The sequence below is a fragment of the Danio aesculapii genome, chromosome 24, assembly GCF_903798145.1.
Source record: "Danio aesculapii chromosome 24, fDanAes4.1, whole genome shotgun sequence".
Classification (NCBI taxonomy): domain Eukaryota; kingdom Metazoa; phylum Chordata; class Actinopteri; order Cypriniformes; family Danionidae; genus Danio; species Danio aesculapii.
In genome coordinates, this window is record NC_079458.1 from 3,477,424 (window position 1) to 3,494,923 (window position 17,500).

The following is a 17,500-nucleotide window of genomic DNA, read 5'->3' on the forward strand; positions in this document are numbered from 1 at the left end:
CGACCCCTGATAAATAAGAGACTAAGCCGATGGAAAATGAATGAATGAATGAATATACACTCAACATCATTTTGTTCCATATTTATTTGACTTTTAAAACAAAGAAGTCTGCTTTCCCTGCAGTTACGATGAGCAGTGATTAGGCATGGGACGATAACCGTTTTTAAGGTATACCTGGGTTTGGAAATGTCAAGGTTTTAAAACCGTCAAAATTTTCTGCAATACTGTTATGGGGGGGGCTGTATGAGATCATACGTTAATATAATTATTAATCACCTGTTTCTAAATGGTCTGACTCTAAAAGTGAGGGGGATGGATCCCCCCCGTCCCCCCCGGTTGCTACGCCCCTGGTTAGAGCAGTAATCATGATACCGTGAAACCGTGATATTTTTATTCAAGGTTATCATACCGTCAGAATCTTATACCAGCCCGTGCATAACAGTGATGTAAGTGTAGTCCATATGAAGTAAAACATGTCAAATATTAGTTTATGATATTGTTTATAATAATTATTAAGTGTTAATTATGTGTATGTGGCATTTGATTAATGCAGAGGCGCTGGTGAGCAGCTATGAAATATTCATTCATTCACAATCGCTCCTGACTCCTATTTTTTTTATGTGATGTGACGTCATTAACAGCTTTTAAAACATTCTGTCAGAAACTTTTATTTTGTTTTTTAAACATTTTTATGTTCGGGCGTCACAGTGGTGCAGTGGGTAGCATGATCACGTCACAGCAAGAAGGTCACTGGTTCAAGCCTCGGCTGGGTCAGTTGGCATTTCAGGTTTCCCCCACAGTCCAATCACATGCGCTATAGGCGAATTGAATAAACTAAATTGGCCGTAGTGTATGAGTGTGAATGAGTGTGTATGGGTGTTTCCCAGTACTGGGTTGCAGCTAGAAGGGCATCCGCTGTGTAAAACATATGCTGGAATAGTTGGTGGTTCATTTCGCTGTGGCAACCCTTGAAAAATAAGAGACTAAGCCGAAGGAAAATGAATGAATGAATGAATGAAATTTTATGTTCGGCGTCATGGTGGCGCAGTGGCTAGTACGATTGCCTCACAGCAAGAAGGTTGCTGGTTCGAGCCTCGGCTGGGTTAGTTGGCATTTTTGTGTGGAGTTTTTATGGTCTCCCCATGTTGGCGTGGGTTTTTGGAAGGGCATACGCTGTGTAAAAAATATGCTGGATAAGTTGGCGCTTCAGTCCACTGTGGCGACCCCTGATTAATAAAGGGACTAAGCCGAAGACAAAAAATGAATGAATGAAGGAATTTTTATGTTCATTTATTCATTATTCTTCGGCTTAGTCTCTATTTCAGAGGTGGCCACAGTGGAATGAACCGCCAACTATTCCGGCATATGTTTAACACAACGTATGCCCTTCCAGCTGCAACCCAGTACTGGGAAACACCCATACACGCTCATTCACACTCATACACTACGACTAATTTAGCTTATTCAATTCCCCTATAGCGCATGTGATTGGACTGTGTGAGAAAGTGGAGCACCCTGAGGAAACCCACGCCAACATGGGGAGAACATGCAAACTCCACACAGAAATGCCAACTGACCCAGACAAGACTCGAACCAGTGACCTTCTTGCTGTGAGGCGACAGTGCTAACCACTGAGTCACCGTGCTGCCAACATTTTTATGTAGTTTCATTTTATTTTCATGCACAATTCAAAAGAGATTTTGGAAATAATCAGATCGTCTGCCAACAGAAACGCTTGCGATTCCAAATGCGTGTTCAATTTTCAGATGGTCTTTTATTGATTGGAAAGTAATCCGGCTTCGTTTTCTATTTCATGATTCTTTCTTTCATAATCATATGTCATATTCTTAAAATATCTTCATCGCTGTTGAAACCAAAGACTTTTACACCAAAAGGCTATTTAGATAATCAAAAACATCCATCTGAAACATTTCCCTGCTACTGTGCAGAAATGGAGAGAGAAATATGGAAGAGCAATTATAAAAGTTTTTGTGTTTTGTAGAGCAGTTTCTCTGATAATTAACACACAGCCGTTCGTGCAGACGAGAGCCGAGCTGCGGATCATTATGGCAGAGGAACAGACAGAGAGACACTTTTAGATTTTCCATTTCATATTATGTGCTGCAAGCGTTTCCAGCTTTCCATTTCATAGTAGCAGATCCTGGTTTAGTTAAAGCGGGTGTCAATGTGCGTCTGCCAGAGGAGAAATGCTGCAGCATCAGATTCATGGTTTGTGTATTTATATGGAGCGCCTTTAGGTCATTAACTTGCTTCTCTACTTTTTAAACTTTTTTTTTTATTGAGTGAATAATACATACTTGAAATGGCATTCATATAGTCAAACATTTTCCACATTCACTTAAAAAGTTTTGCAACGAGAACAAGAGAAGAAATAATAGTAAAAATCAATGATAAAATAATGATAAATAAATAAACAACTAATAGATAAATAAATAAATACGTTAATAAATAAATTAATAAATCCTAAATAACAACAACAACAATATTAATAATAGTAATAATTAGAAAATAAATAAATACATATTTAAACAACTAATAAAAATAAAGAAATGCATCTATAAAGAAATAAATAATCCTAAATAATAATAATAATAATAAAAATAACAACAGCAATATTAATAATAATTATAAAATGAACAAATAAATACATTTGTAAACAACTAATAAATAAATAAATGCTTTTATAAAGAAATATATAAATCCTAAATAATAATTACAACAACAGCAGCAACAACAACAACAACAACAACAATAATAATATCAATAATAATAATAATAATAATAATAATAATAATAATAATAATAATAATTAGAAAATAAATAAATAAATACATATATAAACTTTTAATAAATAAAGAAAGAAATGCATTTATAAAGAAATAAATAATCCTTAATAATAATAATAATAATAATAACAACAATAATAATGATAAAAATAACAAAATTTATAAACAATCAATCAATAAATAAATTAATTTATAAATAAATCATAAATAACAATAATAATAATGATAAATAGAAAATAAATAAATAAATACTTGTATAAATAAATAAATGAATTTATAAAGAAATAAACAGTCCTAAATAATAACAACAACAACAACAACAATAATTAGAAAATAAATAAATAAATAAACAACTAATAAATAAATAAATGAATTTATAAAGAAATAAACAGTCCTAAATAATAACAACAACAACAACAACAATAATTAGAAAATAAATAAATAAATAAACAACTAATAAATAAATAAATTAATTTATAAAGAAATAAACAGTCCTAAATAATAACAACAACAACAATAATTAGAAAATAAATAAATAAATAAATGCATTTATAAATAAATAAATCCTAAATAATAATAATAATAATAACAATATGAAGACAATAAATAAATATATAAACAACTAGTAAATAAATGCATTTGTAAATAAATATATAAATCCTAAATAACAACATCAATAATAAAGTAATAATAATAATAATAATAGCAATAATGATAATAATAATAATTAGAAAATAAATACATTTATAAACAACTAATAAATGCAGAAATGTGTTTATATATGAATAAATAAATCCTAAATAATAATAATAATAATAATAATAATAATAATAATAATAATAATAATAATAATAATAATAATAATAATAATAATAATAATAATAATAAGTAAATAAATATAATAATATATATAATATATAATGAGTCAGGAGGTAATGAATGAAAGATTCAAATGGATTCAATCAATATACTAATTTATAACTTTATAAGCGAGTGAAAATATGTTAGAAGGGGTTGCCATATATCATAAAAACAACCGTAATTGGCATACCAAGAGCATCTTTACTTTTCTGCCTTCAAAAAATAGACAGTGTCATTAACCTGCTTTTCTGAGGGATGCTTTTTCCTAATCCATGTAGTGCGTTAAGGGAGTTGCAGTTCTACGCTGCCTTTTTCCTACATGCTGTGATGCTTTGTGTGAATTATGGAGTAACTTTAATTATACTGTTAACAAATAATGAAGTGTGTTTAACAACTGATACTGCGAGGATTCATTATTATATCCACATTATTCATCCATCCAATTATAAAAACCACATGAGCTGGAAGTTGCAGAGACTTTTATTTCAGTATATTGATGTACTTCCTACTGAACCTGAATATTGAGTAGGGGGCGGGGCTATCGTTTTGCATATCCAATTTCTATTGAATATTACCAATTAATTATTAACTTTTAACGTGCACAAATTAATTCACCTAAAGCAATAGCAATCTGCACTAGCTAAACAAACTGTACATTTTGACAAACACACACACACACACACACACACACACACACACACACACACACACACACACACACACACACACATCATAAATATACATCTCTCACACAAAGGCTCTTTGAAAGCTGCATATAATATACATTTAATTTAACAATGTGCAATAACAAAATAAACATTGTACGTTTTGATTTCATACAGATTTAAAAGGCAGCTTATTTAAAATAAAGGGCAGATTATATGCTGTTTTAAAGGGTCCTAATATTGTGTTGGAGTCCCCTACACTGTAATTTTCTCACAATATGCGTTTAATTTTAGAATTATAATGATTTTGATATGGTTCATTTGAATCAATTTACTGCCTATAAAGCCTCTAAACCCCTCCCACCCATAAGCCAGCTCTGCTCTGATTGGTCAGCTTGCCAAATCTCCTTTGATTGGGCAGGTAGGGATTATGCATATATTTTATTTTGAATTTGTTGATGTAGATTACAGGTAGCAAACAAAAGATTCCTAATATAATGGCTCATAAAGGTGATTCAGAGCGCACTCTTTCTTTTGAGAAACAATATCTTTATTTATCAAGCATTTTTTTTGACGAACAGCTGTGCAGATTGGCAACATGATGGCTCAGTGGTTAGCACTGTCTTTTCATAGCAAGAAGGTCACTAGTTTGAGTCCTGGCTGGGTCAGTTGGCATTTCTGTGTGGAGTTTGTATGTTCTCCCCGTGTTGGCTGGCGTGAGTTTCCTCCGGGTGCTCCGGTTACCCCCTTACAGTCTAAATACATGCGCTATAGGGGAATTGGATAAAGAAAACGGGTGAAATCGCCAAGTAAAGACCGGGGGGTGGGAGAAGATCGCGATTAACGGAGTCAGTGGATGATGAAAAGCCAGGGGCGTGGGCATGAACGCGTTGGAGGGGGAGGGAAAAGTACAGGCTGAGAGGGGCACCTCAGCCGATGAGGGGAGAGGGACAGTGGCTCTAGCCACCGGGCCACACCCCTGCGCACGGCCCTGTTGCAGATACATTGAAGTTTTATAAACAGCAAATAAGTCATTTTTTGAAAACCCAAATGACCTGTTCTTTTTACAAATGACTTTCAGCAGCTCACGACAGACTCAAAACAAGTCTTCCCACAGCAATAATATAGAAATATTGAATATTGATGTACTGTAGGGAATACAAGGTGAAAATAAAGGAGGAACAAATCACAGTGAACTCAAAAGTGCTTTGGCCACAGATTCTAGTGATTCTAGCTGATGAGACTGGTGTCTAAAATAGCAAGTGTAACATTATTTTCCTGATGGACAAAATTAAAAACATTGCACAAAGCCAAACGTTGCACTCACTCAGTTTTCTTTTTGTATATGGATTGTAGTTCCAGCTTATTAAAATAATACTAATATCTAATGTACAACCCATAAATGAAACACAAAAGTCATGTGTGAAAAAATGTGAATAGATTCACACACACTAGAGGAGGATTAAGTGTGTGTTTTAGGTATTTTGATAAGGAAAACTTACTATAAACTACTGAAAAATGTATGCAAATGTGACTTTACCTGTAGAAATCTCTGACTAATATATGTAATATCACTTTTTATATATTATGTTGTAGAATATTCATTCATTCATTTTTCTTCGGCTTAGTCCCTTTATTCATCAGGCGTTGCCACAGCGGAATGAACCGCCAACTTATCCAGCTTATGTTTTATGCAGCGGATGCCCTCGGTGGTTAGCACGGTCACCTCATGCACAGCAAGAAGGTCGCTGGTTCAAGTCCCGGCTGGTCCAGTTGGCGTTTATGTGTGGAGTTTGCATATTCTCCCGGTGTTGGTGTGGGTTTCCTCCGGGTGCTCCGGTTTTACACAGTTGATACCCTTCCAGCTGCATTCCAGTACTGGGAAACACCCATACACTCTCACATTCATACACTTTGGCCAATTTAGTTTATTCAATTCCCCTAAAGCGCATGTGTTTGGAAACTGGGGGAAACCGGAGCACCCGGAGGAAACCGACGCGAACCAGGGGAGAACATGCAAACTCCACACAGAAATGCCAACTGACCCAGCTGGTATTTGAACCAGTGACCTTCTTGCTGTGAGGCGACAGTGCTAACCACTGAGCATCCATGACACCCTGTTGTAGATTATGTTTGCATTTATTAATATGTTATATGTTTTGACAGCTTTAAACAGTCTTTTTCTGTTGCTAATTAATATTACATTTTAAATATAAGGGCAACATGGTGGCGCAGTGGGGAGCGCTGTTGCCTCACAGCAAGAAGGTTGCTGGTTCGAGTCCCGTCTGGGTCAGTTGGCATGTTCTCCTCGTGTTGGAGACCAAACACATGCGCTATAGGGGAATTGAATAAACTAAATTGACTGTAGTGTATGAGTGTGTGAATGAGAGTGTATGGGTGTTTCATAGTACTGGGTTGAAGCTAGAAGGGCATCCGCTGTGTAAAACATATGCTGGATAAGTTGGCGGTTCATTCCGCTGTGGCGACCCCTAATAAATTAAGGAACTGAGCCAAAAAAATTATGAATAACGAATAAATGAATTTTAAATATAAAACTATTACAATAATTGCCTTTTGAACACAGTAATATTTTCCCATTTGTTTTCATTATTGCACCTAATAAAATATTGTTATTATTAATGTCAGGTATTTTGTTTCTGGGATATTACACTGATTTTTAACCGTTGTCACGTGTGATATTTTTGTTAAAAGAGAGCTATTATGCAAAAATCACTTTTAAAAGGAGTTTGAACACATCTGTGTGACAACAGTGTGTGAATATAACCAGCTTATAAAGGTTAAAATTAATAAATGTTATTTTTTATAATCACACTTGATAAAAACAGTCTGCAGAAACACTTTGATTGACATTGCCTCTTTGTACAGTACATGTCATCAGAGAGGCAAAGCCCCGCCCACTAGAGAACATCCCTCATTAGCATAGGAGGTTAGTCTTGTTTTTGAATCTGCCACAAACAGGCATTTGTAGCTCCGCCCTCTTTTGAAAAAGAGCACAATCTCATTTGAATTTAAAGTGACAGTCATCAAAACACCACGATTAGAATCAAAGCCTAAAAGGGTCAGTTTCAGAGAGTTATAACACATTATCTGAGGTATTTTGAGTTGATAACACATACACATACAAACACATATACACACACAGAGATATATATACAAATATACACTTACACACACACACACACACACACACGCACACTCTAGAGACTTACTTTACATCTTGTGAAAAGAGGCATAAGAGGTCCCCTTTAAACCCCTTAAATGTAACTTTAACAAAAAATGATCTATCGAAATTTCTCTTTCATTTGAATGCGTCCTTGGTGATCAGCTTCATAATAAACAGAACCAAATAAGCAGCTCATTTTCAGGAACGCAAATTCTCATGCATTGCTCGTCTGAAGCCACGTCGTTCATTGGGCTCACAGTCTGGAGGCTTCAGAAGGAATATTTGAAGAGCTGTTAATGATGTCGCTTTAACTAAATCAATGCAGCAAAAGAGAAGCGGCGTCACATTAAAAGATCAACAATGAATCAATCAATATTTCATACGTGCTCACCTGCTCCTTTGCATTAATCAAATGTCACATATACAAATAAACACTATTAATGAATATTGCATGCAGTTTGCAATCAGTGTTTCAGGCAGTTTAAAGAGTTAGTTCCTTCCAGAAGGAAATTGCTTATCATTTACTCACATGTGGTTTTAAATAGGGCTGCATGATACTGGAAAAATATGCAAAATGTAAAATATTGTAAGAAGGTCGCTGATTCAAGTCCCGGCTGGGCCAGTTGCCATTTCTGTGTGGAGTTTGCATCTTTTCCCCGTGTTAGCGTGGGTTATTTCTGGGTGCTCCGGTTTCCCCACAGTCCAACGCATGCACTATTGGTGAATTGGATGAACTAAATTGGCCATAGTGTTTGCGTGTGTGTGTGTGAGAGAGAGAATATAAGAGTTTATAGGTGTTTCCCACTACTGGGTTGCAGCTGGAAGGGCATCCGCTGTGTAAAACATATGCTGGAATACTTGGCGGTTCATTCCGCTGTGGTGACTCATGATAAATAAGGGGCTAAGCTGAAGGAAAATGAATGAATGAATAAATTGGCTGTAGTCAATGAATGTGTGTGTGAATGTGAGAATGTATAGATGTTTCCCAGTACCGGGTTGCGGCTGGAAGGGCATCAGGTGCGTAAAACATATGCTGGAATAGTTGGTGGTTCATTCCACTGTGGCGACTCCTGATAAATAAGGGAATTAGCTGAAGGAAAATGAATGATTGAAATATTGTAGTTCACTATTGTGATAACGATAAGATCTTACATTTCCCTAGAAAAATGCTATTTTTATTAGCTCTCATTTATTAATTAATTTAATGACATTAAAATAACAGATAAAATATATTTTTCAGATCTTAGGCTGGATGTTTTACTTTTGCCTGCTCTTCATCGCGCGCCTCCGCTGACTGCACGCACACCTCGCGAAACGAGGACAAGGATTTTATACTTGCTTCGTTCGCCGTTGTGATATTCTTTAAAACGACAGGTGGCGGTCAAAAGAAACTGACTGTAAAAACAGACGGATAAACAGAGAAGTAGGACGTTTCCGGAACTACGTCATATCATAATATCGTTCAATATGTTTAAACTAATTATTATTATTATTTTTTTTATAAATTATTTGAATGATTATAAGGGTTTTTATAACCATTCAAGATTTTTTTAATCAAACTTTGATGCATCACTTGCTTTTGTTCATATCTTGGACAGTTCTAATTTATAATTATAATTTCTTAAAATATTAATGACAGCAGAACATGGGTTTCTCTACAAATATAGTTTTATTATGGCAAGAATAAAAGCAAAAAAGTAAACTTACAAAAAAATACCTCTTTTTTAAGATTTAGCCTGCTCCACAGTTCACACATTACTGTCTGGCTAGTTTCTGTCCTTTACTTATGCTAAAAAGGCAATAATAGTCCAACATTCCTCATCATTATCCCCAATAAAGCCCAGAATAACAGGGCATCAGTATACTGTAAACCGATAGGTTCAAATATTCTTTTCCGCTTACCAAATAAATAATTTGTTCCTTAATTATAGTTTTGTAACTATTAAATTGTTTGATATTCAAAACTGTAATATACACATCAGTGTAAAATCTATGACTGGTGGAAAAACATATTTCTGTAATTTTGTATCTGGGTCTCCACTTTTGCCATGGCCTCTTTTGGCTTTAACATACTCATGCCTCAGGTTTTTCAAACCTTTTAACAAAAACTTTCCTCCTTTTCCATGGCTGTTGCAATTTCTAGCCAAGAATTATTGTTCATCTGGTTATCTCTCTGATCACGGATCATAAAGATGTCTGTACAGAGGTACTGTTTCAGACAAAATCTCTTCAAAGTGTTTCATATTCAACTCAAACCAGTTGCGGTGCCGCGTGAACTGTTCGCTCGAGTCTTAAAAAAACACTGTGTGCACCGCCAGCTGAAATGAAGTCTCGCGCACCCAAAGCGAACTTCCGCTAACACCGCGATGATGTCACATTCACCGCTGCGAACTAGCGGACGCATCGAGTATAAACCAGGCTTTATGCATTCTAATTCAGATTAAAATGGTGCACAATTGTAGTTTTTAAAACACTATGAATGATTGAAAACCTTAGCAGTTATTCTGACTCTGAATAAAGATATGAGAAAGATCTACCGCCTACAGTTGATTTTGATATTCTGGGAATAATCAATTGTCCAGAATTAATTGAGCGCAGTGGACGTGAGGGGCTGTAATAATCAATAAAATTAAAACATTTATACAATATTTTATAGGCAGCCAATGCAACGATGAAAGAACTGGAGTAATTAGATCATATGTCTATCTTCTCAAGCACTCTAGCAGTTTCTCAACCACGTTCCTGGAGGACCACCAACACTGCATGTTTTGGATGTCTCCTTTTTCTGTCACACTCATTACAGGTCTTTCAATCTCTGCTAGTGTTCTGATGATCTGAATCAGGTGTGTTTGGTTAAGCAGACATGGAAAATGTGCAGAGCTGGTGGTCATTCAGGAACGTGGTTGAGAAACACTGAGCTAGAACACCAATCATCATTTCGTTTTCAAAAGTGACTAGACTACAATCGGACACGTGCACCAAGAACTGTCACAAGACCTCAGTGTTTCATCAGGAGCCACGGCTATTGATTTGGACTCGTTTGTATGTGTTTATTTTTAATCCTGTCACCATCCACCGCCATGATATGAATCACCAAGGATCATGCATTCAGCTGAAAATCTTCTTTAGAGTTCCACTTGGGAAAAAAACATATTGGATGACCTGCGAGTGAGTAAATGAACAGGAGATTTAGATTTTTGGGTGAACTATCCCTTCAAAGCTCATTAGATGTGGAAATATAACTCGTCTGATTGATCCTGAAGATCAGATTTGAAAGGATCTGACAGAAGCTGCTCACTAATGATGTGAAATGCAGCAGTTTTGCACCAGATCTGTTGCACAACTTTGGTGTGATGTGCAAGTGACCCTCAGTTTAACTTTTATTGTTGCAGTAATTAGTATTCAGCACCATTCAGAAAACCCCCTTCTTTCTCTCTCTCTCTCTCTCTCTCTCTCTCTCTCTCTCTCTCTCTCTCTGTTTACTGCACAGTTAGTGAAGCTTATCTCCTGGCAACCACAATTAAAGTACACCAAGTCAGCAGTGGCAGAGAAACGGCTGTGATAAAACACTAGAACACCTCCAGCAGAGACGGAGAGCAAGACATATAGACAAACAGACAGGCAGGCAGGCAGACAGACGTGTGCTTGAGCTGCTGTGCACCTGAAGAGCCTCAGATTGAGTGCAGAGGAAGCGAGAGCGACAGGTGAAGCTCCGCTGCACAGGTATGTGAGCACCGGAATCTTCAGCTGTGTGTTTGTGTTCAGTAGTTTAGTTAAAGGGCTCCTGTAGTCGCTTGTAGACACGCTGTGTTGAGCGATGCTGGCATTCTGAAGCTCGTTTCTGATCATGAATGTCTTGTTTCTGTGGTTGAGGATCTCTGAGGTGTGAGTTTATGTTGGGGATGATGTTATGATGAAGATGATTTTGTTCTTAATGATCGTCACTGTGAGTGTCTTTGGATCATGTGCTGGAAGTGGAAGCACAGAAATGCATCAGAGTTCGTCAGGTGTAACTTTGTGGAAGTGCAGGTTTAAAATCCTGCTCGAGATGTTATCATTTATTGTCTTTATTTCTGGCAGTCGCAGGTAAAGGTCAGAATCCCAGCAGTGTGGTCCTGACTCCAGCTGATGCCTTTGAAATCGCCACATACTGTTTCAAATGTCACCACATCTGTATCTTTCTGTCTGTCTGTCTGTTGTTCCATTCACTGATCTATCCATCTCTTATTTTATGATCATCCATCCATCAATTCATCTATAATTTTATCTGTTCATCCAAACATCACTATATTGTCCTGTCATTCTGTTTTTCTATATGTTCATTCATTTATCCATCATATCAGTCTGTTGTTCCATCCATCCATCCATCCATCCATCCATCCATCCATTATTCTATCAGTCTGCTCATCCATCCATCCATCCATCCATCCATCCATCCATTTTTCTGTTAGTCTGTTGATCCATCCATCCATCCATCCATCCATCCATCCATCCATCCATTTACCATCCATCATTTTATTCAAACACCCATCCATCCATCCATCCATCCATCCATCCATCCATCCATCCATCCATCCATCCATCCATCCATCCATCCATCAATGCATCCAACCATCCATCCATCCATCCATCCATTCCATGCATCCATTCATCCACCCATATTCTATTATTACGTTGTTCTATCCATCCATCTTCCTATATTCTCATTCTGTTGTTCCATCCATACATCCATCCAAGCATTCATTCTACTATAATTCTGTTGTTCTATCCATCTATCATCCATCATCCATCCATCTATTCATATTCTATCATTCTGTTATTTTATCCTTTCATCCATCCATCCATCCATCCATCCATCCATCCATATTCTATTATTCTGTTGTGTTATCCATCCATTCATCCATCCATCCATCCATCCGTCCATTCATTATTCTACCAGTCTATTGATCCATCCATCTATCAGCCTGTTGTTCTCTTTGTTCATTTATTACTATATCATTTAATGTCAATCCATCCTTCCATCCATTAATTTTTATTGTTCCATCTGTCCATCCGTCCATCCATCCATCCATCCATCCATCCATCCATCCATCCATCCATCCATCCATCCATCCATCCATCCATCCATTATTCTATCAGTCTGTTGATCCATCCATCCATCCATTATTCTATCAGTCTATTGATCCATCCATCCATCCATTTTTTCTATCAGTCTATTGATCCATCCATCCATCCATTTTTCTATTAGTCTATTGATCCATCCATCCATCCATCCATCCATTCATCCATCCATCCATTTACCATCCATCATTTTATTCCAACATCCATCCATCCATCCATCCATCAATTTTTCTATTAGTCTGTTGATCCATCCATCCGTCCGTCTGTCCGTCTGTCCGTCCGTCCGTCCGTCCGTCCATCCATCCATCCATCCATCCATCCATCCATTCATCCATCCATCCATCCATCCATCCATTGATTAACACTTTTAATGCTCATCATTTTTTTCAATATTTGGCCAAGAATCTCCACTTTGATTAATCAGAATCAAGCATTTTGATGTGTGATAATCTGATGAGGCTGTGTAAAGTTTTGTTGGTAACACTGGTGTGTTTTCTCTGTGTGTGTTTTAGAGTCTGGGCTCCATCGACAGGAAAGGAACGCGACAGAGAAGGTAGGACACATATGTTTTTACACACTCATGCTCTCATTGTGGTGATGCCGGGGTTAAAACTTTGACAAAACCATTGCTGGGAAAGTCTATGACCTTAATTGGGCCCAATGACCCACAAAACAGTGACATAATCTAGATTTAGACAAACTATAATCTAGAGTAAGCATTTATAATGCTAACCTGAATGTGATTACTGCATTAGCCTGAACATTTGTGACTGTGTGTGTGTGTTTGCATTTATTCTACGGACAAAATTGTCAACAGAAATGAGCTAAATCTGATATATTTTTGTTTGCTGTCCTCCTTAACTTGGTAAGTGCTTCATTAATGTTAAACTTGTGTGATTTCAAATGTAAGAAAGCATTTTATATTTGCAAATGCATATTCTAAAGTTTAATATTAGGCTCATAGTCATTTTAATTAGCTCTAATTTATATAAAGCATTATAAGATATGCAGGAGACTCCTAATGTTGACTAAATGAACAGAATTAGCGAATATACACATGATGTATGCAGCCTCACTCTGCTGGTTCTCAGATGATTTGCAGTATTTTTGAGAAATTTCAATGTTGTCGGCAAGTGTTATGGTAGGACTGATGATTAATAAAAAAGAAACCAAAACCAAAATGCATGACCTATAACAAGTGTAATTTCCCCGTGTCGGTTAAATCTTTTTTGTTTTTAAAACCTGATAACAATGTCAAGATGACTTAAATTTGAAGCAATGCTGTATGTGCTTCAGATTTTGATTTCGGTTTAAAGTAACCATAAAATAACCATAAATAGTTCAATTATTTGATATTCACAATCTTCAATTATTTGCGTATGATAAGGAATAGAAATGTGCTATTTCATTAGAAAAAGAAGAGCTTTAAAGGGTACCTGTGGTGAAAAATCTACTTTTCAAGCTGTTTGGACAGACATGTGTGTAGATATAGTGTATAGACCGTCATATTGGGGTGATATAAACACACCCAGTGCTTTTTTTTTTCAATTTAACAACATAAAAACGGTGGACCAATTGGAGCGGTTTTCAGACCGACCGCAACTTGATGTATGGGTGCGGTCCCCCCGCCCACCGAATTGATTGACAGCTGCGCATATTAACATGTCTCCTTAGTAGCGCATATAATCATATCAACAAGTCACAAGATGTGCGCAGAGCAACCGGGAATAAAAGATCTGTTCAGTTTTCTAGGATCATCAATCATCATCAAATGTGATCAAGAGTGAGTTTCACAAGTTTAAGATGTTTTAAAACAGCATGTGTGTAATGAATTACAGTGATTTACTTCAGATTCACTTCATCAGCACAGCCGCGTGTCAGAACAATTATAAAAGAAGACGCTTTAGTCTCGGTTTGTGGACGTTAAATCAGGTTTATTTTGTACATTAACATAACAGATATCCATACAGCAGTGGATATTAACCTGTATCCTGTCACATATGCGTGCAAAAAGAGTGCAAAGCTAAACGCATGCGCTGTCTTTATGTGTGTGTGTGTGTGTGTGTGTGTGTGTGTGTGTGTGTGTGTGTGTGTGTGTGCGCGTGTCTGCGCTATGTGTGTGTGTGCACAGCAGCAAGCTTTTACCAGCTATAAAACAGAAACTTCAGACAGCTATAATAAATAATCTGATGGGTGTTGAGCTGAATTTTACAGACACATTCTGGAGACACACAAGACTTATATTAAATCTGGAAACAGGGGTAACCTGGGTGCCCTTTAATAGTTGAGCATATGTAAAGTACAAATATTAACATAAACTATTGTGTTAGAGGGGAAAAATATATTGAAAATAAAAATCATTCATTCATTCATTTTCTTTTTGGCTTAGTCTCTTTATTAATCTGGGGTCACCACAGCAGAATGAACCGCCAACTTATCCAGCAAATGTTTTATGCAGCGGATGCCCTCTGTGGTTAGCAGGGTCACCTCATGCATAGCAAGAAGTTCGCTGGTTCAAGTCCCGGCTGGTCCAGTTGGCGTTTATGTGTGGAGTTTGCATATTCTTCCTGTGTTGGTGTGGGTTTCCTCCGGGTGCTCCGGTTTCCCCCACAGTCCAAACACATGCGCTATAGGGGAATTGATGAACTAAATTGGCCATAGTGAATGAGTGTGTGTGAATGTAACAGTGTATGGGTGTTTCGCAATACTGGGTTGTGGCTGGAAGAGCATCCGCTACATAAAACATATGCTGAAATAGTTGGCGGTTCATTCCGTTGTGGTGACCCCTGATAAATAGGGGACTAAGCCTAAGGAAAGTTAATGAATGATTGAATGAATTGAGGATTTGATTTGAAGTCATATCGTCCATCCCTAGACTGTAGTGTTAGTGGAAGTAAATAGTTTGTGTAATCTAGTAAGCGTGCCGTAGGATATGAACTGGATGAATGGAAAGAGTCTTCCATGTTTTCCTGACATGGCTCTGGTTTGTCCTTTGTGGAGGGTTTCTGAGTTATAAAACTGTCACACAACGTGGCGTAGGAGAGTCTTCCTATCAACATGAACGCCATGTTACCTTGGTTACTAGATTGAAAATGGCAGATCTCCTAAATCTGTCACTAATGGCTGACTAATGAGAGCTGAACCGCTGATCGGATCCGATCAAAGGACGAGCACCAGATCAAGCTCTTTTTTTTACCTCCTTTGGTAGGTTTGTGAGATTTCTAACACCAGATCAGTGAGGGATTCTGGAGTGGTGGGTTCATTTGGACTAATTAGTCTGCCATTTTGTCAGTAATTGATTGTGGTGTCAGGTAACTGATAAAGTATTTTTTTATCTCTTGCTAAAAGTGAGACTGTACAACAGGGCTATTGTAGATAGCTAAAAATTAAAGCGTGAAATCATATTTGCTGCCTGACAAATGCATACAAATGTACTTTATTACAAATCATTTTTAAAGCCAAAAATAAATTGAAATAATACAAAAAAACTGGAAAAAGAGTTATTAAAAGTTAAATTCGTTTAAACGTATATAACTATACAGACATTTAAAAAGGCTAAATAAAAGATGTCAATTAAAATATAAAATAAATGCAAACAAATAAAATGTAACTCATTATTTTGATAAAAGAAACTACAGTAATTAATCAATAGGACTGAATTAACATTCATTCATTCATTTTCCTTCGGCTTAGTCCCTTATTTATCAGGGGTCGCCACAGTGGAATGAACCAACAACTATTCCAGCGTATGTTTTTAATGCAGCGCATGCCCTTCCAGCTTCAACTCAGTACTTTTTAACACCCATACACACTCATTCACACTCGTACACTACGGCAAATTTAGTTTATTCAATTCCCCTATAGCACATGTGTTTGGACTGTGGGGGAAACCGGAGCACCCAGGGGAAACCCACGCCAACCAATTCAATTCAATTCACTTTTATTTGTATAGCGCTTATACAATGTAGATTGTGTCAAAGCAGCTTCACATAAAATGTCATAGTAAATAGGAACAGTGTAGTTCAGTTTGTAGTGTTGAGTTCAGTTTAGTTCAGCTCAGTTCAGTGTGGTTTAATAATCACTACTGAGAGTCCAAATACTGAAGAGCAAATCCAACGATGCGCAGCTCTATAGATCCCGAAACATGCAAGCCAGTGGCGACAGCGGAGAGGGAAATGGCGAAAGTGAAGAAAAAAAACCTGGAGAGAAACCAGGCTCAGTTGGGCACGATCATTTTAATTTCTCCGCTGGCCAAACGTCTTGTGCAGAGCTGCAGTCTCAGTGGCGGAGGCTGGAAGCTGGTCTCAGCGAAGACTCGTCTGTCTCTGGAGCGTCACAGGAATCAGTCTCATGTTCTCTACTTCTCCATGACCACCACAGTAGCTGCTCAGGATTATGGAAACCTTGGGATCATCTCGTTGTTGGTCTTGGATGGAATCAGTGACTCTGCATAGTCTGAGGGCCTCGGGAAGAGTATCCCCAGGTGAAAATGGAGAATAAAGAGAATAATTAGCGTAGCTGCTGTTCATAGTGTATATCAACAAGATGCAGAACCTGTGTGGAAACCCCCTAAGTGGTGCACTGAGTGTATGCTTTACTGAACAGATAGGTCTTTAATCTAGTTTTGAATTGGGAGAGTGTGTCTGAGCCTCGGACGTTATCAGGAAGGCTATTCCAGAGTTTAGAAGCTATAAATGAGAAGGCTCGACCTCCTTTACTCGACTTAGCTATTCTGGGTACTACCAGAAGCCCTGAGTTTTGAGATCTTAAAGGGGAGAACCAGGGGAGAACATGCAAACTCCACACAGAAATGCCAACTGACCCAGCCGGGATTCGAACCAGCGAACTTCTTGCTCTGAGAA

General features: G+C 37.2%; 1 protein-coding gene across 1 annotated transcript in view; it reads left to right on the plus strand.

Annotated features, from left to right (window-relative positions):
* LOC130218595 (ankyrin repeat and fibronectin type-III domain-containing protein 1) overlaps positions 1–17,500 on the plus strand; it is a 173,625-nt gene that overhangs the window by 84,238 nt on the left and 71,887 nt on the right. The window contains exon 5 of the mRNA XM_056450830.1: positions 13,151–13,191. Coding sequence (XP_056306805.1) covers positions 13,151–13,191 — 41 coding nt within the window. The remainder of the gene's footprint in view (positions 1–13,150; positions 13,192–17,500) is intronic.